Raw genomic sequence first — 27,372 nt, 5'->3', positions numbered from 1 at the left:
CCCCGAATGCTCCATCGTTCACAGATATACACCTCCCAGTACTGGTAATTGTCAAAGACCAGTCTTTTCACTTGGTATATCTCAACATATTATACATAAAATAACAAACCTGTAAAAATTTGAGCTCAATCGGTCATCGAAGTTGCGAGATAATGAAAGATGCTTGATTTCGAGACCTCAAGTTCTAAATTTAAGGTCTCGAAATCAAATTTTGTGGGAAATTACTTCTTTCTCGAAAACTACTCCAATTTTCACAATGTTTTATACTACCAACCTCTCCCCGTTACTCGTTATCGCGTAAGTAATTATTTTGAGTCATATACCAATAATAGTGTCCACTGCATTTAAAGAGTGGAAGAGACAATTATTTGTATGGTGGTATGCCAGTGGTTGCCGATGTCGGTCCGCTGTCGGTTCTTGGGCGGCATGCCTCTGGTGCAGTGGTATACCAGTGGTTGCCGATGTCGGTCCGCTGTGGGTTCTTGAACGGCATGCCTCTGATGGTATATCAGTGGTTGCCGATGTCGGTCCGCTATCGGTTCCTGAGCGGCATTCCTCTGGTGGTATATCAATGGTTGCCGATGTCGGTCCGCAGTCGTTTCTTGGGCGGCATATCTCTGCCAGTGGTTGCCGATGTCGGTCCGCTGTCGGTTCTGTAACGGCATGCCTCTGGTGGTATGCCAGTGGTTGCCGATGTCGGTCTGCTGTCGTTTCTTGGGCGGCATGTCTCTTCTGGTGTGGTACGCCAGTGGTTGCCGATGTCGGTCCGCTGTTGGTTCTGGAGTGCATTGCCTCTGGTGGCATGCCGGTGGTTGCCGATGTCGGTCCGCTATCGGTTCTTGAGCGGCATGCCTCTGGTGGTATGCCAGTCGTTGCCGATGTCGGTCCGCTGTCGGTTCTTGAGCGGCATGCTTTTGGTGATCATATTTTTTTCCCAAACCTATTAGTATTTTAGTTTTGCGTCGATCCGCCACACCTCAAATTGGCTTTACAGAGCTGCCTAGCTTGGGAAAGGCGCAAAAAGCAGCCTAACAGAAAGGGTAGACAGTATATCCTACATGAAACTGCTATTATGTTCATTTCTGCTCAGCACCAAATAAAAATCTGTTTAAACAGAATAATAAAATTGGGCCCTGCAATATAATGCCCCCCTTTGTCTATAGGAGCTTTATTTATTGTCTACCGTCATTTTTTGTGTGAATGGATTTTCGTGTATTTTCTTGAAGTTGGTAAATTTTTTATAAGTTGCCCACTCTACTTTATGCAGAGAAAGAATTAATATTGATATTAATGCTTGTTGTTTTGGGAAAGGTATGTAGCCTAAAACATACGTGTAAAAACTTCAAAACTAAAACCCAATTTTTTTGTTTATTATTTCAAACCCGCACCCTCCCCAAATAAAACAAAAACAAACGAATTAAACAAAAACTTTCGATCCAATCTGCTAAAACCTGACTGCAGAGGGCGCCCTTTTGAAATAGTGAATTATTTTGTACAGTGTGGTGTGTGTCGATTTTGCTGAGATATTTTTTAACGCGTGTGAAAATATATGACTCAGAGACATCCCCCCGCAGTCCGTACTCTGTGAGCCGGATGAGTCATCACTCAACGGTATTGTCGATCTCCCAGCCGCAAGCTTAGTTATTTTCCACCTGTGCCCGATCAAAACAACTGTTTTTTATCAACCGGTCTTGTGAGGAAGACTTACAGGGCTGTTTTTGCGGTGCTGGGTAAGTGTGATCTTCTATTTTCATGTCGTTTACCAGAGAGCCACCGCCCTAAAAAAAAAATTGTGCTCACACAGCCACCATACCATCATATTATAGGCACACACATGTAAATGTATGCATGCACAGTTACGACGGACGGAACATCGTGTACTTTTGGTTGTCACCGCATTTCCCATTCCTGCACGAACATAGGGCACAAATTAACGGGTATTCAAATTAACCCCCACATACCACCGGTATCATGATTTAAACTAACAGAACGGAACAAGGAGTGTTGGCACCATAATTTTGTCCAGTCCATCATGATCATTCATCATTCATTGGTAGGGCTAGTGACTTTATAGGGTAGCTAGAGTAGGTCACGGTGACCTACTGCTAGTTACTGTACTACGTATTATACCGACCCTTGCAAGTATTCTGCCTGCTCATTGGTTTAGAGCGCGTCACATGACATGTCTTAGTTTTGCTAGACGACGGCCGTGTGATAGTGCATCGGTTTGCCATGCGCTAGTCCGAAGACTAGCACACAGCATTTAATAGTCTGTAACCATTTCGGATTGCACGACACTACATGCAGCACAGTAAAAGTGTTTGCAATCTGTATTCGCGTCGTCCGTGGATTGTAGCATTCAGGTCTGTAACTTAATAATAATAGTACAGTATTTATAAATGTTTGGGGTGTTATAAAACAAATAATGACTGCTTTTACTCGTGCAATGGTTAAAAACTATGACTCCATCGGTGATCCCCGTAGCGTTCTATTTTCCCTCGGCTTCGCCTCGGGAAAATAGAACGCTCCCGGGGATCACTTCGGGAGTCATAGTTTAAACCATAGCACTCGAAGCAGTCAATATTTGTATACTAGTACTACTACACTAGTAGTTTAGTACTAGTCTTCACCTCAGCTTTTAAGTTTTACTAATGTGCAACCAGAACGCAGAATTTTAAATTTTATCGGTCTATCTTCCAATGAGTACATCCGGATAACTTTCCGTATGGCGCCACCACTTTTTCACTCATTTTTACAAAAAGGGATATATCAATCTGGTAAATTAGATACTATATTATTTTATTTCGAATGAAAAAGTGAAAGAGTATGTAGTCATACTTTATCAGCTGGTCTTTTGAGGAAGTGGACTTTGCCGAGTACCAGCTTAATTGTAGAGTGTACTCAGCACTATCCTAAAGCCTTCTTCTAGAAACTAAGGCTCACGGGGGAGCCTTTTACATGTATACTAGTTTCTACAAGTATCTATACTATAGTCCAGGTTATTCCGTTTCTGACTGACGGTTCCATTGGCTACACTATCCAATTATGCACTGACACCACTGAGCAGCATGTAGTTGTGGTAGGACACTATGTTTTTGATCGTCAAATAATTCCGACCCCCGACTTTGATTCCTGTTTACCGCGATAGTGTTTCCCCTCTCTCATCCAGTGTCTATCTAATTATTATTATTATTTGGTATTCATAAATACCTCAGACAGTTTCGCTATTCCTATTGGTGGCGAGCGCATCAGATATTGATAAAAACCAGCTGGAGCTCTGTTTATTACCGGCTGTTATGGACACTACGCGCTAGTCTTGGTGCAAGACGTTTCTCGTTACAGGCGATGCGTGTGCTGTCGGGTGAGTTGCCTGCGCTGTCTGTGAAAGGAAAACGTGAAATGTCTTGCACCAAGACTACGCGCACAAACGGATCTGAAAACTGTCATCTCAGTCATAACAATGCAACACACGGACGTAAGCTCGTCGGAAAATGGATAAGTTTAAAGACGGTGGACACTATTGGTAATTGTCAATTACCAGTCTTCTCACTTGGTGTATCTCAACATATACATAAAATAACCAATTTTTGAAAATTTGAGCTCAATCGGTCGTCAAAGTTGCGAGATAATAATGAAAGCAAAAACACCCTTGTCACACAAAGTTGTGTGCTTTCAGATGCGCGATTTTGAGACCTCAAATTCTGAACTGGAGGTCTCAAAATCAAATTCGTGGAAAATTACTTCTTTCTCAAAAACTGTGTCACTTCAGAGGGAGGCGATTCTCACAATGTTTTATACCATCAACCTCTCCCATTTACTCGTTACCTTGTAAGGTTTTATGCTAATAATTATTTTGAGTAATTACCAATAGTGTCCACTGCCTTTAACAGAGTTTCTTACTTTATTACGCCTTTAACCAAAAAACAGTAGGCGTTTTAGGCCTCCAATTCCAATATCCCTGGCCAAAATCATAAAAATCTGTAATGATTTACATTAGGTCTTAAAAAAACATTAAAACATCAGACAACAATAGAAATACGCTAATTAATCCTACCCATCCAAAAAATATCAAATTTATAATTTAAAAATTGGAAAATTGGCAAGTGACACAAAAGGAATGACAGGAAAGTTAGCAATCAATCAAATAATGCAATTTACTCACCGGGATTCGAACCTGTATCTGGAGAGAACAAATTAATACGCAAGAAGAACTTGAGCTTAATGCGTTATTGATGTGTCCACCATTGCCTTGTTCACTTACTAAAGATCATAATGAATTTTATAATTTTTGTGAATATTGAAATCAGCTGCGATTGTACAAAGTTTTGCCTGAACTGAATATTTATAACTTTATGAATGAAATGCAGACACTGTATAGATTATTTTTGATTATTCCATTTTAGTACAAGTCCTAGGTAAAGTTCACTAGAACTAGAAGACTGATGGGCAGCACGAGGAAACATCAGTACTAAATACATGTAGCCTACATGTTGCGCAGTCAATTCATTCACTGCAATATTAATACTTTTAAAATGGAAGTCAGACTATCTCCCTTTTTTAATCATCCTTTTATGTGGTGTCATACTGTACGTTCACATTTTCATGCATGTTGGATTTGGATGTAATTTCACTTAATCAAACAGTCCTTTAAAAAAAGGGGGGGGGGGAAGGTCACAATTTAATTATTGCACTCAAGAGTCCTCTTTTCCCATTCTGAAAACTGTGTCGTTGTGAGATCTTTTTATTTGTCGTTCTGCATGTACAACTATTTGTCAGAAGGGATTTTTAATTAGATCGCTAGCGTCCAGTTGGTACATGTATACATATAAATATAAAAGATTTAATTATTTTCTGAACATACCCTTGTGTTGTGTACAATGTACATGTACCAGTCTGTGATAGGGTTTCACAACAAGTGGCAATAAAAAAAAGAAATGGGTGTTTCCCCAAACCTTCACTATGTTGCAACCATTGCAACCATTGGGGATGCCCTATGATCACTGTGTGTAAACTGTGTGTAACTGTGTATCAAGGACACATACATTGTACTCTTTTACACATCCGGGTGTAGCTGTATTCACAACACACAATGTACAGTGAACGTGACATGCGTTGAAAATGAGAATAGTGCAACCATACAGCAGGGAAAGATTTCCTGCAGCAATTTTGCATCAAGAAATTTACACCGCAAAAGTATTTTGTCACACTGAATACCATTATTGAGTTGCAAATCCTGAGTTTTGAGTAGCTATTGAAACATTTTTGTGTAGCATTTTGTAACTGATATGCCATACTTGTATAGCAATTTTACTTTCCGAAATGTAGACTGCAAAATGGCAAACTCATTTTGTCAAAAGTCCGTGAATGTTAATATTGAGTAGCAAATCCCAGTTTTAAACATTTTGTTTAGCATTTTGTAACTGAATTTTGAATACTTATACATGGTTGAATGGTTGGCATTGTTAATGAAGTGCCTGCTCCCCAAAACAATATTGGCATAAAACAGGTATAAATTTAGTATCCTACAGGTAGACTTTGACCCCATAGACCGACTAGATTCACAATTGCGAGATCGGGGTCCCGCAACAAGATTAGTTGCAGGCGTGAAATCGCGGCCGCGTTCCCACTTGATCACGCATTGATCCCCTTTTTTGGGAAAGGAAGTGGGTTCAAAAGAACACTGTTTTCTGTTGTTGACATCTTTCCCTGTTTTAAAATTGGACACCGTGTTATACATGTTTTATATGTCAGTCCATTTTACATGTCAAATGTATTGTAGTTTGAAGTATACAATTTTGCAACAATTATAGTAGTTTACACTCTTCAGTCTTCATCATCGATTATATGTCTTTTGATATTGCAGGTCCTTCCTGGGTTCCAGCATCAAGATGGCAGGTAAGGATGTGGCACTCACTCAAAATATAGATCTAGTACATGCATAGGGTAGGGTATATATTAAATGTTCTTCAAGAAAGTCTTTCTCACAGTTAACATTGTGATATGAAATTAACACCGGGCCTGCAATGTAGCTTGAAATGGGACAATTTTGGGAGTTGAACAGCGCCTTGCAATTAGGGTTTGATATGCTTTGTGTATTATAACAGGTTTTTATCACACTCTTATTGCTATGGATTCACCAATCAGAAAAGAGAATTCAAGTTGGCTTGAAGATAAACAAATTGTTACAACATCTTTGATAAAATATCTTATGTTGCAAACTGTTTGAGAGTATATCAAGTACAGTGTGTAGCAAGTGTACTCATTTAGTATGATTTACTTCAGTAGGATTTGAAACTTTGCATGGTGGAAATACGATATAGAAAGGTTTGCGGTAACACCATGTAATGACTATCTCTAATGAGTTGGGGTGGTTCTGAAAAGAACCGTTGGTTACAACTCTTGGTGTTGTAACCAACGGTTCTTTTGTTGTAACCAACGGTTCTTTTCAGAACCACCCCAGCTCATTAGAGATAGTCATTACATGGTAATACCGCAAACCTTTCTATATGATTTACTTCCTTTTGAGTTAAAGTCACATTTCTAATGAGTGTTTTTGTTTTATGATGTGAATTTAGGGAGAAGATTGAAATTTAACCCTGGCTTAAAGTTATTGCCCATCACAGTAGACACGACACAGACAGATCACTCTAAGTAAGTAATATCACAGTAATAATAATACAGTCGACTCCCGTTATTACGAGCTCGCATGTTACGAGGTTCCGGTTGATACAAGGTTTTTTGCCGGTCCCGAACGGCCCCATGCGTGTTTCAATGCATTAAAATACTGATTATACGAGCACGGTAGTAGCGAGAACATGGTTATAACGAGGTAATTTGGGAGACCCATTACGAGCAAAACATTGTTTAAAACCCTTCTATAACGAGAACAATTCAATAACCAACAAAGGAAATACATGTACAGCTGGTAGAGTCGATATTTATGGCTTTTAAGACATACAATAGAGGTATTAAGTGGACGCTACCGCTAGCAACACTAATCCGAAATCGGGAGTCACGAGGCAGCAAGCAAGGTTGTTAATTCCAAACTCCGGACAATGGTGGGATTAGGAGGTTTGCATGGTTCAAACATTGGAGAAATCTTAAGAAAAGATACTGATCCACTGAGTTTATAAGTGCATTATAAATTTTCAGAAGAAAAAAAACACCCGCAACTTACAATCAAAACTAGTTGCGTTATCAATATTATTGAATGCAAAAGCAAGATTTTACCTGGTATCCCACATTGGCAATGAACCATCTAACATGACTCAGTGTTTACCAATGAAAATCAAGATTCTATTTGTTGTTGCTGCGACGAGTGTATTGCACATGCACACACATGCACATAACAGCACGATCTTCCCTGGTGTCTCGCGTTAGCAATGAACCTTCTATTATTACACTATTGGTTACCAATGAAAATCCAGCTTTTATTTTATTGACTGAAAATTTTCACAGCGTGTGCAATATGCATTGCAGCAGTAAGATTTCCCCTGGTATCTCGCAGCAGCAATGAACCATCCAGCGTTAAACAGGTGGTTACCAATGAAAACCAAGACTCTATTTATTGCATTGGCAATAAACTGCCGGCGACCAAAGTTTTGCAAGAGAAACTTCCCAAAACATGAACGCAAGTTAAAATCTTACACTTTTTATCTATCTTGTAAAATGTAAATTGATTTTAAAATTGAATTTTAAACTAAACCAACTTAGTTAAAACAGTTTTATAAGCCCCACGTTGTGCTTGTTTGTGCAGTACATCGCACATACTACTCTATGCCCACAGTAGTATAGTCAATTGCAGCTCTGCCATGCATCTGTGTACACACGTGCGGCCATTATGTCATGTATATGCAAGTACACGTGTTGTGTGCATGCACAATGATGACGTATGTATCTATATTTAGCGCGCTGCGTTTAAGACGAGATTCGGATAATACGAGGAAAATGGGCTAGTCTGGCGGACCTCGTTATAACGGGAGTCGACTGTAATGTTAATAACATACTCATATAGTGCATTTCACAACAACCCTCTCAATGCGCGTTACATTAGTGCCCTCGTCATTTGGCCAATAAAAATCCTTTAATCTTTCTCAGCGCCCCGGGGAGTATGCAACCTATTATGGGCAACCGTAGCCCTCCAGAGGCTTTTTCATACACAACATTATCAACTTGGCAGGTATCCATTTATACCCCTGGGTGAAGGAAAGCAATTTTGGTAAAGTATCTTGCTCACGGACAAAAGTGACACAGCTGGGATTCGAACCCACACTCTGGTGACTAAACCACCAGAACTTGAATCCACATAACACCCTACATTAAGTCTGGTTTTACCTTTTAACTAATGTGTAAAAATCACTTGATACTCTGTGATTTCTGAGGTCGATGGAACAAAAACCACAGGTGTACTAATTCAAAGGGATTCGAACCCACAACCCTGCATACTCTGCTCGTCTTCTTCCTGAAGACCTGAAGACAAGCAGTGTATACTGTTTGAAACATCGAGACCAAAACCAGCTCTTTTTCAGAGTCAATAGGCCTACTCCCTCAAAAGAGATTTAGGCCTATTACATGGTTGTATACTGATAAATAAATAAATAAAGCACATTTTCCCCCTCTTTTTGACAATGAACAGACCACCGGGCAACCTAGACAACAAAGCTACACTCAGTATCAGCGGGAAGGGGGAAGTTGAAGTATCAGCAGATGATCTAGTTGAACAGATCAAGCTGGGCGAGGGGGCATATGGAGTCGTTCACAAGGTCATGCACGCCCCGAGCGGCACACTGATGGCAGTCAAGGTTCGTTAAAACTCTTATGGACATTTCTAATTTAATGGATGTTAAATTTGCATTGGGGATAAAGAATATTAATTTTTGTTTTTTACCCATACACCGATGTGTGTTAGCACTGTATACTCAGCACTTTCCCGAGTCCTGTGAAAAAATATACAATGCTAACACACATCGGTGTATGGGTAAAAACTAAAATTAATTTTCTTTATCCCCGATGCAAATTTAACATCTATTATATCGTTGCTGTACCCGCTGCCAAAACATAGGATTCGAACTGCCTCTAGCTGCTGGGCAACCTCGGTAGTCTAGTTGGTAAGACACTGCTCTAGAATTGCAAGGGTTGTGGGTTCGAATCCCACCCGAGTAACATGCCTGTGATATTTTTTCACAGGACTCGGGAAAGTGCTGAGTATACAGTGCTAACACACATCGGTGTATGGGTAAAAACCAAAATTAATACATTTCTAATTGTTAATAAACACAAATTTGTTATATTTCAGGTATATTTAATAACAATAAAAATAACAATAATAATATTCGGTTTTTATACAGCGCTTTATACACCATTTCTCAAAGCGCTTCCAACATTATTACCTTGATCACTGGGCCATTTCATTCCTTAAACCATCTCAGCTCCCTGGGGAGTATACAGCCTGTGCCGCCAAATATGTAGCGCACTAAGCTAAACCAACCACAAGAACCATCTCTGCCCTCACAGGTTCCCATTTACCCCTGAGGGGAGAGAAGCAATTATAGTAAAGTGTCTTGCTCAGGGACACAAGTGGCGCGATCGGGATTTGAACCCACGCTCTGCTGAACAGAAGCACCAGAGCTTTTATCCGCTCTGCCACGACACCCCATAAACTACATGAGCTAGTTTAAAATAAGGGATAATATTTATTATCATCACATTAATATTGAGGTGGCCCAAAGGCCAACAACGATTCTTCCAAGTGCTCTCCATACTTTGGTGATGGAGAAGCAGCAAATCAAAATTACATTTACGTTGATGTACATATATACGTATTCCTTTAAAGGCGGTGGACACTATTGGTAATTACTCAAAATAATTGTTAGCATAAAACCTTGCTGAGTGCTGATAGTATAAAACATTGTGGGAAACGGCTCCCTAGAAACGGTAACCTAGTTTTCGAGAAAGAAGCAACTTTCTAGGAATCTGATTTTGAGACCTCAGAATTAGATTTTGAGGTCCCAAACTCAAGCATCTGAAAGCACACAACTTTGTGTGACAAAGGTGTTTTTTCTTTCATTATTATCTTGAAACTTTGACGACCAATTGAGTTCAAATTTTCACAGGTTTGTTATTTTGTGCATACATTGAGATACACCAAGTGAGAAGACTAGTCTCTGACAATTACCAATAGTGTCCAGTGTCTTTAAACATTCTTGAGAGACATTGAACTCTGTAACATACACATCTCATTGCCTCCAGTTATTATTAGCAAAAATGACTTGGAGTTCAAGATGTCTTGGTTGGATATTTAAACACTTTTTGACAGTTGGGGTAAAAATAGATGTACTTTTTTGAAGGAGATTTAGTTTTTATATTAGGAATACATGTGCAAATGAGAGTGATGTGTCTTTGAAATTTGACCCGTTGTATGATTTAATGATGTGATATTTTAAAGATTTCAATATAAATCATGAGAATTTTGACATCCCCCAAATAAAGATATTGACAAAATAGGGAGATCACAAACATTAAGGCTAGAGATACATGTAGCTCAGTTGGTAGAGTGCTGGCACCTTAGTTTGGAGGTTCTGGGTTCGAATCCCCTATTTGCCAATTTAGTTTTCTTTGTGACTCCATGGAGATTTTGTTTTCTTCTTTTTTTTCATTCTAAAAATGTTCTGGGCCAGTAATTATTTTCAGCTACTTTACTGTACAGACCCTGCGGTCTTGTGGGTCACGTGGGTTCTTGGAGGCCTTCTATCAAAGACATTGGACAAATTGTCAAAGACCAGTCTTCTCACTTGGTGTATCTCAATATGCATAAAATTTGAGCTTAATTGGTCATTGAAGTTGCGAGACAATAATGAAAGAAAAAACACCCTTGCTACATGAAGAAGTGTGCTTTTAGATGCTTGATTTCGAGACCTCAAATTCTAAATCTGAAGTCTCAAAATCTAATTTGTGGAAAACTACTTCTTTCTCGAAAACTATGTTACTTCAGAGGGAACCGTTTCTCACAATGTTTTATACTATCAACCTCTCTTCATTTTGTAACCAAGTAAGTTTTTATGCTTTAAAATATTGTTGAGTTATTACCAATAGCGTCCACTTCCTTTAATGTACCTGTATTTGAACTTAAACTTTAAAATTTAGTACTTTCTTGTCTCTCTAGAAAATACGAGCTCAGGTCAACAAACTTGAAGACACGCGCATCCTGATGGACATGGACGTTGCTATGAGAAGCTCTGATTGTCAGTGGACAGTCGAGTTCTATGGAGCCTTATTCCAAGAGGTGAGAGGATTATTTCTGATGAAGTGTGAGGGGAGAGAGAGAGAGAGAGGGAGGTGTTTATGATAATAAGAATAATAACCAGTGAAATGACAAGCTTACTGGGCCCTAATATTTAAAGGTGTTTTTATAAGCAGTTTTTTTTTTTCTGCTTAGCAAATTTCTTGGCTAAGTAATAATTGAGCATGGTACCAGTCCGGGCAACTGTTTGGTGTACTTTCTGGCTGGTGCCCTGTTTTTGTGCTAAGCAAGTTTTGTGCTAACCGGCTTTACCCTGTTATACAGTTGAAGGCTTCAGAAGTGAACACAAATTTCCACAATAGTTTGACCTCTTTTTGTTATTGGACGTTAGTAATTTTCTTAAGCATTCTTAATCTTTTTATCTTAAAATGCTTTCTATTTATTTTAACTTACTTATATTTTTAACTTCTGTAAAGTGCCTCTGGACCCTTTTGGGGTTTAGGGCGCTATAAAAAAGCTGTTTTATTATTTCTTCTAATTGTTCCTGTTTAATCCTATCCAGGGTGATGTGTTAATCTGCATGGAGGTTATGGACACGTGTCTGGAGAAGTTTTACAAGGAAGTCAAAGTTAGAAATACCTTTATACCGGAAAATATAGTCAGCCGAATAGCATTCTCGGTGAGTCAAAATGACTTTTTTATTATTCTCTAAGATTTGTTGAACAATAATAGTTTAATAGATGTTAAATTTGCATCGGGGATAAAGAATATTAATTTTTGGTTTTTACCCATATACACCGATGTGTGTTAGCATTGTATACTCAGTACTTTCCCGAGTCCTGTGAAAAAAATCACAGGCATTTTACTCGGGTGGGGTTCGAACCCACGACCTTTGCAATTCTAGAGCAGTGTCATACCAACTAGACCACCGAGATTGCCCGGTAGAGAGGCAGCTAATTTTGAGTAATTACCAATAGTGTCCACTACCTTTAAGTACTTTTTATGTAAACAGTTTGTTACTCTGTGATTGAGACAGTTTACAAAAGTGGGTGGGTTTTTTCCCTCCATTTCCTGCTGTGCCATGTTTTTGATAACAAAAATTCTGGGATGGGCCAACCGACCGAAAAGTGTAGGCCGCAGAGTTCAAAACAACTATGTCACCCCAACAAATCCTGCATTGTCATGCCTGTTGTTTTAGTCGGTGCTTGCATAAACAAAGAGTCATAATAAACATCTGGCCGGGTTGGTATTCCCTGTAAGATCCTACCCTGGATTTTCATTTCAAATCATGTAGGGCGGAGAGAGGCAGTGAAGTGAATACACATTACTCATATTGAAAAGGAAATTGATTTATTACCTATTGTGTAAATGCCGCAATTCCCAAGGGCAGTCGTCAACCGCGTTTTTGGAAGTGACTTATCGGAACACCCTTCCCTCCCTTCTTTTTGTCCTTTCTGTTTTGATGCCCGCCAGTTTTGTTATTTCTGCGTTTCCTGTTTGAAATCAGTTGGGAGAGGAAGTCATCACACAGGAGTCTGGTCACTAGACCAGAGCTGTGACTGGCATGATGAGTTATTTCCAATGGAAATGTGTTTTGGACGTTTGTTTTTTTCCTCTGAATCTGTTTATTTAGGCCTTTGTTTATTCATCACTTCCTAGTTGTGTAGCCACAGCAACGGCCATAGCTACAATAAACACATTCCATTTGATCACAGCTTTGGTTCAGTAGTGTTGCAGACTTTTTTTTGTACGGGAAGGTATGCATTCGGTAATCACTCATATTACCTGACGTCATCATCAGAAAGATCTTGAGTGCGCCATACTGGTGGGCAATTTCACTGTGCGTTTTCATATATAACTCTATGCATAGAGTATGCTGTGCGTTATGCAGTGAAGTGTGCATTTGAGACGACGCGGCGTTAATACACGTAAACCTAACTGCCCACCAACATGGTGAGCGTGGCATCAGTCGCCGCGTGTGATGCGCGTGCAAGGGGTCAATAGGCAATAAAAACTTACTTGGTTAGAAGTACATAGACAGCAGGCCTTCTTCAAGATGTATATATAGGTAGAAGTCACTATGTAGGCCTTTTCCACTTGCGCAGCGGACTACATTTCTGTGGTTGTTGGTTTTGTATATTGAGCAATGACTCATTTGTGATGATGAGACCAGCCTAAAGCTAGGATGCCCTTTCTTATCAGGTATCGGTGTGTGTTCAAATAAATTTAATAAAAGGTAATGGCACATGGAACAATTTCATTCAGCACTTTCGCATAGCAAAATATTTGGATAGAACAGACTGTGTGTACACACTGAATGCAAATGTTTATTTTTGATACATTTTGTGTAGCATTTTGCTCTGCTATGCATTGTCCATTAAAAGAAAAAGAAAAAAAGGAAAATGGACATGTCTAAACATTGATAAAAGCTCCAAAAACAGAACACAAAAAATACAATCAACATACATGTATTGTAACAGAGCATTAAAACTTCTTTGACCTTCACATATTTTGATGAATCCAATATTTTTGAGCTTGCATTAACTCTTTTAGTGCCAGCTTTTTGGGGCGTTTTTGTAGTTTTGTAAAAAAAAAGTCTTTCTCACCAAACAAAATGTATTCTGTTGATTTGTGTTGCTCTGGTTGTCAATAGTATTTCCTGAGTGATAATGCCCTCTCGTGATAATGCCCTCTCGTGATAATGCCCTCTTGTGATAATGCCCTCTCGTGATAATGCCCTCTCGTGATAATGCCCTCTCGTGATAATGCCCTCTCGTGATAATGCCCTCTCGTGATAATGCCCTCTCATGATAACATTATGGGTCAAACAATTGATGTACAATTGATGACACTTCTTGAGTACATCAAAAAGATTGTACAGTGTGTAAGATAATGCTGCTTTCTGAATTATTTTGAGTACATTTAATTTAGATCATACACATTATACATACATGTACATGTATGTACAAGCTTTGCATTGAAAGAGTTTAAACAACAATTTATTTGTAATCCACTGCTGTTAATTGTCAATGCCTTCTGCATGGTGCACTCCAAGTCCCCTACAAAGATTTTGTGCCATTGGAAGTATCCCTTTAAAACCCTGTCTTAATTCATTCATTAAAAATGACTCCCCCTAGAGTTTGTCTTCCCGTGGAATTGCACATTGCAAAGAAATGCATTCACTGCCCTTTGGGGCTATCCATGACATTTTGAGAATCACTACAACAAGTCCATGCATGTGTCTATTAGTACGCCATCTGCGTGTGTCATAGTTGGTGTCTGTTGCACATGGGCCGATGACCAAGTGATTAATTCACTGACTCACTGCTCAGTACTAGGAATAAATTTCCATTTATGGTTCCTGGATTTGTGAATGAGAATCTGGTTTGGTAATACATAGTGAAACCAAAGAAGCACAAAAAAACACTAATGGCGGAAGTGGGTTTCTCAGTGTACACCATAGAAATAGAACCCGGAGAACGCTGAGTGTCTCATTGTGCGAGCGGTTTCGTTGTGAGACTATTTTTATGGACGCGCACAGCCATTTTTTTTATGCGTGACGTCATCATTGACCAATGAACACACTAGAAACGGTCTATGTGCGCTGACATCTTGTCATTTTGCCATACATGTGTGTCACGTGATGCTTATTTTGCCATACACGCGTCTCAAGCGATGATCATTTTGCCATACACGCGTATCGCGCGGTGTTGATATGCCGCGTCCACAGACGACGTAGAGGGTGGCTGAGCTCAGCGTTCTCTGGGTTCTATTTCTATGGTCCACACATACACAGGGCTCGAATTAGAGGGGAAATCCACAAGACTACGGGGGCTTGTAGCTCAATATTTTTTTATTGCACCGGAATTTATTTTACGAGACCAGACTCCGATTGAGAGGACATTCATGATAAAATATTAGCATGGTGTCAAGATGAATCCTTGTGTAAAATTCACCGTGGTCATCAAGGAGGGTAATTGGATGTGGACTATACCATTTGTGAAAAAGGGGTTCATATTTGAAAGGAATTTTACTCACATTCATGTTGGTCACAGGAAAGCAGTCAATTGTGTGCTTGGTTATCACTCTAAAAAATAATGGCAATAACACTTTTCCAGTTTTTACGCCCCAAAATTTCAATCTGAGAAGTGTTACTGTCAGTCACGCTCTTCTCGGATTGTGTTTTCCTGTTTGAGATTATTCTTCCTGTAGAGACATATTAGCGCTAGATTTTTGGCGCTATCTCAAAACACGACCCTTCTTTTGAAATTAAATTTTCACTTGTTAGTGTTTATTGTATCTGTGCCTATATTTTCTATAGTATTAAAACAATTAGTTCTAAAAACTAAAGGTATAATTTGCCTTAAAAGGCATTTTGGTAAAGTACAAAAGAGAGTTAGAGAGAGAGAGAAGGGCAAGCCTGAATTTTCGACTTCCTTTTCATAAAGTTCAATTTGGATTAATAAGAGAAATGTGGTTCATGCCAGTGGCAAGAAATTGATTTGTCAAAAAAATAGGTCATGGATCCAAACTGGCAATTTCCTCTTCAAAACCCTACAGCGTTTTTGGGTGCTCATAAATATTCAAGGAGGCACAAACAAATCTGAATTTAAAGCAAAAACGAAAGAAATGGGATTTGAAACTTTGCATGGTGACGTATAACCAAAAGAGGTTTGCGGTAGCACCATGTGGAAATCTCTCTCTGATGATGATCAGAGCATACTGATTGAAGCGCTGAGTTGTCAACCATCGATCCTTCTCAGAACCAGCACTATATATTGGTGCTACCGCAAACCTCAACTAATAAAATGAAAGAACACTTTTAATGTTTCGTCGAGAGATCAACCTTTCTTCCTAGCAATGAACCGACAGAGATACATGTGTTGGCTATGTGCAAAATAGTGTCATACATATGCACATTTCTCCCTAGCCTTTCATTCAACTGACTGGGTAAATTTGTTCATTATTTAAGATTTAGCCAGTCAGTCTTCCTTGTACCTTATAACTGGATATCTAAAATGAAAAGTTGCCTCCCTTTAAAGCCATTGGACCCTTCGGTAAACATTATTGTCAAAGGCCCACACTTCGTGTATCACAACTTTTATATAGAATAACAAACCTTTGAAAATTTAGGCTCAATCGGTCTTCGGAGTCGGGAGAAAATAAGGGGAAAACCCACCCTTGTATCCGCACGTTTCCGCATGTGTTTAAAATAAATCCGTAATTCTCGATATCGAGAATTGATATTGTTTTACTGTTTTCTCAAAGAGTAAAGCATTTCATGGAATAATATTTCAAGAGAAGTCTTTCACCACTACCTTCTGTAAACCCTGTAATTTATTTGTAAATCTGTGAACTTTTTTTTTTCTGTACCGAAAGGGGTCAATGGCTTTAAGGTGATCCCCTGACTGCCGCTTCCCAGGTGGTATCGTAAACTTGGGTGTGATTCGTGCACATGTGTAGACCGTTTCATTGTAGGATTTGAACCGAGGTAGGATTTTAAAAGGGGTACCAGAGGTGGAAGGCAAGGAAAGATGCCACGTCGCCTACCCGACCACAAAATAGAAGACGGCTAACATCAGGGCTAGATAGCTCAGTTGGTAGAGCGCGCCGACACGTTAATACAGAGGTTAATACAGAGGTTGTATGTTCAAATCCCAATCCAGTCAAATTGTTGTTGTTAAACCTAAATTTATAAAACTAGTTTTGCTAATACTTGCGTATCGTAACATCTTTGATTGTCTACAGATTGTCAGTGCCCTCCACTACCTCCAGACCAACTTAAAAGTCATGCATCGAGACGTTAAGCCCTCAAACGTTCTTGTCAACCGCAATGGAATGATAAAGATGTGCGATTTCGGCATCAGTGGTCGCCTCGTTGACTCGGTTGCCAAGACGATAGAAGCCGGAAGTAAACCATATATGGCGGTGAGTTTTGTTTGATATCTCGTCACATTCTCACAGTGGTGTTCTTCTGGAAAACTGAATGAATTTAATAAACTCATTTGAGAAACCAAAAAACAATGGACATGTGGAAAGAACAAAAAAATAGATTTTTTTTTTTGCAGGGATGAGAAAGTTAAACTTGTATCTGAATTCAGGGGAAGATTTCACAAAGAGTTATTATTGACCTTAACTGCAAATCAATCGTAGTTGCTTAGTAAAGTGTAATGTCACAACACAAATCACTAGGGTGCTACTGACAACTCATCTTACGATGAATCTTATTAGTCCATTGTGAAATCAAGCCCAGACTTTTTATAGCTTGTTTGTCTGGTAAATTTAAAAAAATATTTTTTGTTGAATAAATAAGTCACGCTTATTTATCTACTTCTCTCGCACTGAGGATATTGCTTCCCCAAAACTAATGGAGTCTACTTAAAGGTGGCCATCATTTCAATGTACCTCCAAAGATCTGGAATCCAGTTTTAGACTTGATCTACTTCTCTCGCACTGAGGGTACTGCGCCCAAAAACTAATGGAGTCTACCAAAAGGTGGCCATCATTTCAATGTACCTTCAAAAATCTAAACCCAGTTTGCGACTTTTTTGTCGGCAGTGACTCTTATAGAATGAATTTGTTTTTCTATTTTTCAGCCGGAGAGAATCGATCCAGACATTACTGGTAATGCTAAAGGATATGATGTCAAGTCAGATGTATGGAGTTTAGGAATAACAATGGTAAGAAATAATGCTTGTGAAGCGCCTTACATCTATGGATGGACCCAAAGGCGCTGTACAAATTAAAACAGCACCGAACAAGAGGCGGAAATCATCAAAGAGCAAACAAATATTTCTTAAAATATAGACCACAAAAAATGGACCAGCTAATAATTTTAACCACACACTGAGCACTTCAGAATTGTGGTCAAGTCACTTGGGGGCCAAAGTTCACGTTGGAGTCTCGATTCACCTCACTTGGGGGGGGGGGGGTTGGGGGTGTCACAGTGCGAGTCACGGGTCACTAGCATCATCATCATCATCATCATCATCGAGGCTGTAATTTAGTTTGTTTACCAGGGCCCAGTTTCAGAGAGCTGCTTAAGCAGAAAACTTTGCTTAGCAATTGTCTGCTAAGCAGTTATGAGCAGAATGCCAGTCACAAATTGTACATGTGACATGGTACATGTAGCTTGGCTGGTAACCTTATTCTGGTAAGCATAATTTTGCTGTGCTTAGCTACTTTTTGGTAGGTCCAAGTGAGCTGAGATGGTTTAAGGAATGAACTAACAAAAGCCCAGTGGCCAGGGGTAATTATGTTGGAAGCGCTTTGAGACGGCCTTCAGGCTGTGATAAAGCGCTGTATAAAAACAGTTTTTTTAAAATATTATTATATTATTGAAAACTAAGCATTAGAATTATGTATTGTAATTTTTAAAATACTTGTTTGTGTGTCTTCAGTTTGAGCTAGCAACAAATGAGTTCCCGTACGAGAAGTGGGGGACGCCGTTTGCTCAACTGAGACAAGTGGTGAAGGAACCATCACCGAAGCTACCTGGAGGGAGGTTCTCAGCACAACTAGAGGACTTTGTGGATCAGTGGTATGTAGGATCAACTCTCTTTTCTTTTTATTTCATTTTAGTCGCCAGCAAACATTATTTAAATAAAATTCAAAACTCGCAATTCAAAGGACCTTCAAGAACACAAAAATACAATAGTTTTAAAGACACTGGACACTATAAGTAATTGTCAAAGACCAGTATTCTTAGTTGTTGTATCTAAACATATGCATAAAATAACAAACTTGTAAAAATTTTGATTCAATTGGTCTTGGAAGTTGCCAAAGAATAATGGAAGAAAAAACACAGTTGTTGCTTTCAGATGCCTTGTATTTGAGACCTCAGCTGAGGTTTCAAATTCAATTCAAATTATTCAGTGAGAAATTACTTCTTTCACGAAAACTAAGAGACTTCAGAGGGAGCTGTTTCTCAAATTGTTTTTTACTCTAAACAGCTCTCTATGGCTCATTACCAAGTAAGTTTTTTATGCTTGCCTTTTTTTGTTTACCCAAGAGACAGTCATTTTCCTATTAGCAGTCACCAAAAAACGAGTATGCTTGCAACTCTGTAATGGCAGGCTTTTTTAACAGAACTTGGAAAAGTTGAAGTGCTTAATACACATCTGTGTAAGGGTAAACACAGAATATGTTCTATATCCCCGATGCAAAATTAACATCCTTTAGACTCTGAAATGACTGACATAACTGTGGAAAAAACACATTCACTGGTTCTCAAACACTGCAGAGAACTACGTCAGTGTTGCTTGGAAACCGTGAAAGACAAACAAACAAACAAACAAACAAACAACCAGGTCGATCAATCAATCAAGTCGAGCGCCATCTAGAAGCTCAAGCCTGCCCAGTGATTTTTCTCCAGATGTTCCGGTCCAGCATGCAGGAGCATAGTTCCTCAGCGCTGGTTAAGCCGGTGTCTCGTTTCAGTATGTCTACAAAGGAGAGACATCTTCTCCCACGGGAAGCCTTGCCTTGGGTGGGCTCCAAGAGGATGTTTTGGGAAGCGGCAAGCTCTTAGTGGCGGACACATTGCCCAGGTCGATGCACTTAAGCATTTTTCTCATTGCGAGACCGGACTCTACTGGGCAAACTACACATAAAGAGATAGCACTGTATTGTGAAAGGCCTGTATTAAAGGGAAGGTACACGTTTGGTAGTTACTCAAAACAAATATTAACTTAAAACTGACTTGGTAACGAGCATTGGAGAGCTGTTGATAGTATAAAACATTGTGGGAAATGACTCCCTCTGAAGTAACTTAGTTTTTGAGAATGAGGTAATTTCTCACGAAAATAATAAAAGACTTCTAGCTAGAAGTCTTTTATTCCTATCTGAAAGCACACAAATTCGTCCAACAAGGGTGTTTTTTCTTTCATCATTTCCTCGCAACTTCGATGACCAATTGAGCCCAAATTTTCACAGGCTTGTTATTTTATGGTTTATGATGGGATACACCAAGTGAGAAGACTGGTCTTTGACAATTACCAAACATGTACCTTCCCTTTAAATGTTACCAAGTCCTCAGCTTGTAAACAACTCCATCTGCTATGGGAAGCGTTGGTGTAAATGGTAGCATTCTTCACGAAAGAAGTTCATCAGGCTGGTAAAATATCAACTTATTAAATGAATTTACTACAAAACACAGCCTCTTACTCAAAACCACTTTTTTTGTTTCCTTCCTCCTTTTCTTAACAGCCTAAAAAAGAAATACACAGAAAGACCAACATATACAAGACTTATGGTAAGGAAAAAAGTAATAATAACTAGTTTTTATATAGTGCAATTGATAATAACATATCAATGCGCTTTAAAGTGCTGATCAGTGGGCCTATAATCTGTCAGAGTTCAAATGGAGTATGTAGCCCCGGGCTGCCGTGGCGCTTCAAAGGCTTTTTTCAAACACAATATCAACCTCTACCCTCCCATATAGAAAAGCATCTTGCTCAAGGACACGGTTTTATCACAAACAACTCACTACGGATTGATTAGTAGAGTCGCGACTTCCGTTTTTTCAACTACTCGATTAATCGTGCCGCCACGACTACTACAAAAATAGTCGCGACTACTTAAAAAATAGTCGTGGCTACCTGTTTGGTGAACCACTTATGTCGCTCACGACTATTCACAACAACATAATTTACAGTAGAGACACAATCCTTTGAACTTTTTAGCTTGAATTTTACTATATTGCGCCTATTGCCACAATGCATCTTGAGAATTAAACATCAGGCGCGACTAGTGTCGACTATTTAAGGTGCGACTAGTCGAGTAGTAAATTTCACTAGTCGCCCAGGCTAGACCTTGTCACCACTCGTTATTCCCTTAAACATTATTTCACTTAATGGTATATTTCCCACTTTTTTCTTAATTCTGCAGAGACATCCGCTTATCAAGAATCACGAAAATGTCACCGACAAGGATGTAGCCGAGTACGTCACAAATATCCTAGATTCACCAAAATAATGATAAGTTGTTTACTGTTTTTTTAATTGTCAACAACTCTAGTTGAAAATACTTGTTTTTCCCCAAAACTGTATATCCTTAAACAAATCAAAACCCAAGTTTCTCGAACCAGAGTTAAAACTCTTAACTCTATTTCGTATTTGAATATTTCACGGGCATTAAGACAAAGACCAGAGCTGCAACTGTTTTTGTTGTGGTGAATTTATACAAAGCCTGTAGATGTTCAAATTGAACACTATTTTCAAACAAATGTTTAGTTGTACTAAACTTGTATGATATGATGTGTACACAGGGCATTCATTGTACATAGCGATGTAAGTAAAGAGGAAAATAATAAATGTGCAGCCTGATGGAAGGAATGGAGCTTATTGCCTCCATGCCCCCTGGGGAATTGCCTCTGTGCCCTTTGAAATATTCCAGTAGAAATTAAGCTCCTCTCGTTGAGGATCCGTGCAATAAGAACAAAAATTCCCTTGCCCTCACAAGAACAAAGTATTGGGCCTACTGTGTCCGGGCATAGGTTGGGCACCAGAGGGGCAAAGAATGGGCAAAAAGAGCAAGCAGACCGGTCCCCTGTCTTTATCTGTAAGGAGGCACCAGTTTAACAGTGAGTTCAGCAGATAAACTTGCACTGACAAAAGCTTTCACTCTCTGCATAATGCTTTGACTTGTTTGAAGTGACGTAGTTTGTCAGCTACCACCAGCAGCAGTTAACTGAACTTTTGATTGTCTGCTGTGTGTATTCACGAGAAGGTGTACACATTCAAACTGGGGATCTATAACAAAGAGGACAATAGGGTCCCTGTGTACCAAACCAATGTGAGATGTTGCAAAAAAGTTGTTATTTAGAGTATAATAAAAAGAGGGACAATAGGGGTCCACGGTTGCAGGCATATGTACAAGCTTGTATGAGTGTGTGTATATACTGCGAATCTCCGCTCGAGTGAATTCTGATGTGAGGTCAAAGCAATAGCATGGAGGTAGAGTCTGGTAAAGGTCAAAGGTAACATCTGGCTGGCGGGCAAGGCCAGTATCCGGCATTAGTCCCGAGCCTCAAAGTTTGGCGTCAGATGTTCAGGCTAATAAGCAACCTCCTTCTGACCTCTACTTGAGGGCGCCCTACTCCAGTGACGTCATTCACATTTTAACGCGCATCGCAAAACCTTTTCGTTGGCTACTACACTCTCTGAGATACTTCCATACATGTATCAATGCAAGATGTGAAGCAAGTTAAACACATCTCACCTCGACATGTTATTTCTGTCGGTTTTTTTAATGCAAAAGTTCACTTTGCTTTCAAACGGAAGTATGAAATGAGTTCACGGTCAACACCATCATCGGCATCTGAGAAAGGGTTCCATAGCCATTTTCAACCCCCATGACATATCAGTACCTAGCCAAATAAATACAAGTTTGTGTGAACAGTAATTATCTCAGGATTTAAACTTCAGAGAGGGAGGGAGGGGGGGGGGGGTTGACAACTTGATCCTCATGACCTTTTAGAAGAAGTTCTAATCTTGGATTAAGTGCAAGCTTATGAGCATGGGTGGCTAATGCTTAAAGCGCTCGCCTCTCGCCAAAAGTTACCCTGGTTCAATACCCTGCTAAACCCATTTATGGCCATCATTACAAGCCACAGTGGATGATGTTGAGTAGTCAGACAGTAGGAGAGTTGACTAAGCACAGTGTAAATGCATTCCCTACATGATATCAGATTGCAGGCTGGCAAAGTTTATCCATCATTACACTCCACAGTGGATGATGTTGAGTAGTCAGACAGTAGGAGGGTTGACTAAGCACAGTGTAAATGCATCCCCTACATGATATCATATTGCAGGTTGGCACAGTTTATCCATCATTACGCTCCACAGTGGATGACGTTGAATAGTCAGACAGTAGGAGGGTTGACTGTGTACTTTGTAGGGATACATTTACCATATGATATCGTATTGCAGGCTGGCACAGTTTATCCATCATTACACTCCACAGTGGGTGATGTTGAATAGTCAGACAGTAGGAGGGTTGACTAAGCACAGTACAAATGCATTCCCAATCAAACTGCAGGCTGGCACAGTTTATCCATCGTTTCAGTGGGTGATGTTGAATGGTCAGACAGTAGGAGGGTTGACTGTGTACTGTGTACATGTAGATGCATTTACCTTATGATATCATATTGCAGGCTGGCACAGTTTATCCACCATTCCAACTCCACAGTCGATGGTATTGAATGGTCAGACAGTAGGAGGGTTAAAGTTTACTGGTACCTATTTTTATATACTCAGTGACTTGTTTCAGACTAGTTAATTTACTGACAGGACCCGACTCTAAAAAGATGTTGTTTTTTTTTTTTCTAAATACCTGTCAAGATATGTAATTTCTGTTATAATTATCTGGCATTGTAATGTATATATTAGTATCTTCTTACTGAATTTTTCCAAATGAGATACAGACCTAATCGACCCCAACATACATTTAGAGCAAGGTTGAGTGGGCACATTTCGTTGACCCATGATTGACTACTGACCAGGGCCCAATTTCATGCCTCTGCTTACCGCCGAATTTCTGCGCTTACGATCGCGATTCCCAGCTTACGTGCAAGCGCCGAATTTCTGCGCTAGCCTTGTAAGCGTAGAATGCCTAGTAACATGGAGTACGCACGTGAGAAGCCCAAATTCGCCGCTAACCTGTGAAATACGCTTGCCGTTAGCACAGAATTCCCTGCTTCTGTAAGCGCCGATTCTGTGCTTACGGTAAGCAGAGCCATGAAATTGGTCCCTGCAATGTGCGTGCGCAGTGACGTACTCACTCAAATGACTCTCTCAGAAGCCTAGTAAACCACCTGTATCATGGTGTTCAACACTCCATTGCCCACCGCTACAGTGTCACTGACTCCCTGCTTTTTACACATGTTAAAATAGAACAGGGGTCGATTTCACAAAGAGTTAGGACTAGTCCTAACTTAGGACTAGTCCTAGGAGATATACAAATTGCATTGATAGTCCTAAGTTAGGACGAGTAACTGGTCCTAACTCGAGATAAGACTAGTCCTAACTCTTTGTGAAATCCACCCCAGGCTATTGGCACCTATGAAGAAATCATGGGCTCCAGGCTGGTTCCAAATGGCTGACCACAGTAGTCCACCAAAGGTCGATCGGCCTTGGGTTCGAGTCAAAATAGTCAACCTTTAGTTAACCATGGTGCACACTCAAACTTGCTCATAGTGCTTACACTACACTACTTGCTCATAGTGCTTTATGAAATAGAAACGCTGCTTAGGGACGCTCCGTAAGCACGTTTTATGACATTATGCCCTGATTGTTTCTATGGTCCCTAAGCAATATTTCCTTTTTGCAGCCTACTTAGTTTTTTTTCGCCCAATAAAATCATGTTAACCAAATTGAGGCTGTAAGGAATTTAGTCTGGTTCCTTCTTTTTTAAGTAATTGTTGTTTCTATTGCGTGCAGGGAACTAGACAAAGGTGTTGGCAAAGTGAGAAAGGTCTTCTGCTATGGATCAGAACAAATAGATCTGTATAAAAGTAATTGTATAAAGAAAACAACAAAGATGAGCTAGTATTTTCGTACATAGTTAACAAAGATGCGCTACCGAAGAGAAAGATGTATTTATTAAGTCTTCAGATGTGATTTTATGTAGCAATAGCACAAATATAGTTTTAACCGTCTCAAAGGGAAAGTATATCTTTGGTTTTTGCAACTAAACGGTTCGATTGTTTGAATCCTAAACAAATGTAGATATTACAATCCAACTATCTAGTGAAAATTTATTTCAAAACAAAAGTGTTTTTGAGATATTGCCAACAAATCTGAACAATCCGTAATCAGTATACATAATCTGACTGTAACTCTTCTCAGATTCAAATTTGTGGGGGCCAACAAAAATGATATATTTTCCCTTGGAACCACATTACTTTGAATAGACCGATCCAGTAGGCTCTGCCCACGACGCACGTGTGAGCAAGAACACGTGGGGCTCTCCAATGCCTTTTTGCACAACTCTGCCGCGCGCGCCAAGCGTACGCGCACGCATGTCGGACCTTAGTGTCGAACCTTCGTTGCGTTGTGATTGGTCAATACGCTATGGGGCGGAGCTTAGTGGATCGGTCTATTGAAATGATCCTCAAAATGCTTTATACTTTCGAAAGCTCCTGTACTTCTCACCAAGTAAGTTTTATTGACTACCAAACATATACCTTCCCTTTAGAGGAATGTAGGTGTAGTCCCCAGCTTTTTGTTTTTCTTTATTTTCTTTTTAAAGCCATTGGACCCTTTCGGTAAACAGTGTTGTCCAAGGCCCACACTTTGTGTACCACAACTTCTATACCAAATAACAAACCTGTGAATATTTAGGCTCAATCGGTCATCGGAGTCGGGAGAAAACAACGGAAAAACCCACCCTTGTTTCCACACGTTTTGCCGTGTCATGACATGTGTTTCAAATAAATCCGTAATTCTCGTTAACGAGAATTTACATTGTTTTGCTGTTTTCTCAAAAAGTAAAGCATTTCATGGAATAATATTTCAAGAGAAGTCTTTCACCATTGCCTTCTGTAAACCCTGTAAGTTATTTGTAAATCTGTGAACTTTTTTTTTTTTTTCTGAACCGAAAGGGTCCAATGGCTTTAAAGCCATTGGACACTTTCGGAACACAAATAACTTAACAGGGTTTACAGAAGGTAATGGTGAAAGACTTGTCTTGAAATATTATTCCATGAAATGCTTTACTTTTTGAGAAAACATTAAAACAATATCAATTCTCGATATCGAGAATTATGGATTTATTTTAAACACATGAAATGTGCGGAAACAAGGGTGGGTTTTCCCGTTATTTTCTTCCGACTCTGGGGATCGCTTGAGCCTAAATTTTCACAGGTTTGTTATTTTAAGTTGTGATACACAAAGTGTGGGTTTTGGATAATACTGTTTACCGAAAGTGTCCAATGGCTTTAAGAAATACCTCGAGTTTGACAAGTGCTTCAATTTTTGTCTACAAACTTCTCCATATTTCAATGAATGCAAAGGTGGATTTATTCATTCTGGTACCACATAATAGTTGATAATCTTTTTGTATGGCAGTGCTGATTTCATTGTAATAATGCTGCATTATATTAAAGGCACTGGACACTATTGGTAATTACTCAAAATAATTATTAGCGTAAAACCTTTCTTGGTAACGAGTAATGGGGATGTGTTGATAGTGTAAAACATTGTGAGAAACAGCTCCCTCTGAAGTAACATAGTTTTGAGAAAGAAGTAATTTTCCACGAGTTTGATTTCGAGACCTCAGAATTAGATTTTGAGGTCACGAAATCAAGCATCTAAAAGTACACAACTTCGTGTGACAAGGGTGTTTTTTCTTTCATTATCATCTTGCAACTTCAACGACCAATTGAGCTCAAATTTTCACAGATTTGTTATTTTATGCATATGTAATATACCAAGTGAGAAGACTGGTCTTTGACAATTACCAATAGTGTCCAGTAGCCTGCTCTAGAATTGCAAGGAGAGTCCAAATGTACAATCTTCTGTTTTTGAGGTTGTTGTTGTTGTTGTTGTTTTTTTTTTTTTTTTTTTTGGGGGGGGGGTCCTCTATCTTTCATCTTCTGAAAATTTTGTGAACTTGAACTTTTCTTTTACAATTAATTTAGTAAATATGTCTTCTGTATGTATGTTGAATTTAGGATATATGCAGTTGAGTATATCTCTATGAGTCTAACTTTTTATCATTAAATTTTTCAATGCAATTATGTATTAGGAGCTCTGCCTCTGTAGCAATGTAAAAATATTTAGATATCACATCATCAATATTACATGTTTATGGTGTCATGGGTACCATACCATTTCCATGAAGCTTGCCTCTTTCTAGGTTGCATTTAGAGACAAGTGTGTTTAGAGCAAAACATGGCCACTGCATGGTTAAGTCATGTAGGAGACAAAGTAGTCTTTGAAATGCAACTGACTTTCGTTTGATTTAAAAGGAATTTGTTTATGTTCCTTCCAGAGGCATTTTGCGTTATTGTCGGAAATTCTATTAATATTTTAAATGTACGGAGTGTGCGAGTGAGTGGTGATAATGAATTGTACAAAGTTTTCTATAGAGTGATACAAAAATAAATATTAAAAATTAAAAAATTAAGTGGA

General features: G+C 39.2%; 1 protein-coding gene across 1 annotated transcript; it reads left to right on the top strand.

Moving 5' to 3' along the window:
- The first annotated feature begins 1,531 nt into the window (after positions 1-1,531).
- Positions 1,532-27,372, top strand: LOC139944042 (dual specificity mitogen-activated protein kinase kinase 6-like). The gene is made up of 11 exons (XM_071940991.1): positions 1,532-1,730; positions 5,864-5,895; positions 6,576-6,651; positions 8,636-8,801; positions 11,162-11,281; positions 11,802-11,918; positions 16,988-17,167; positions 17,836-17,919; positions 18,640-18,779; positions 20,447-20,492; positions 21,128-27,372. Exons 2-11 carry the CDS (start codon positions 5,889-5,891, stop codon positions 21,212-21,214), a joined length of 1,023 nt encoding a protein of 340 aa, XP_071797092.1. The 5' UTR covers positions 1,532-1,730; positions 5,864-5,888; the 3' UTR covers positions 21,215-27,372.

Source organism: Asterias amurensis, chromosome 11, assembly GCF_032118995.1.
Source record: "Asterias amurensis chromosome 11, ASM3211899v1".
In the NCBI taxonomy this organism is placed as follows: Eukaryota; Metazoa; Echinodermata; class Asteroidea; order Forcipulatida; family Asteriidae; genus Asterias; species Asterias amurensis.
This window is presented reverse-complemented; position numbering and strand designations above follow the sequence as displayed.

Coding starts and splice junctions, on each gene's coding strand:
- LOC139944042 (XM_071940991.1), top strand. Junction 8,802..11,161: donor GCACACTGATGGCAGTCAAG/GTTCGTTAAAAC, acceptor TTGTCTCTCTAG/AAAATACGAGCTCAGGTCAA. Junction 18,780..20,446: donor GAGGACTTTGTGGATCAGTG/GTATGTAGGATC, acceptor TTTTCTTAACAG/CCTAAAAAAGAAATACACAG.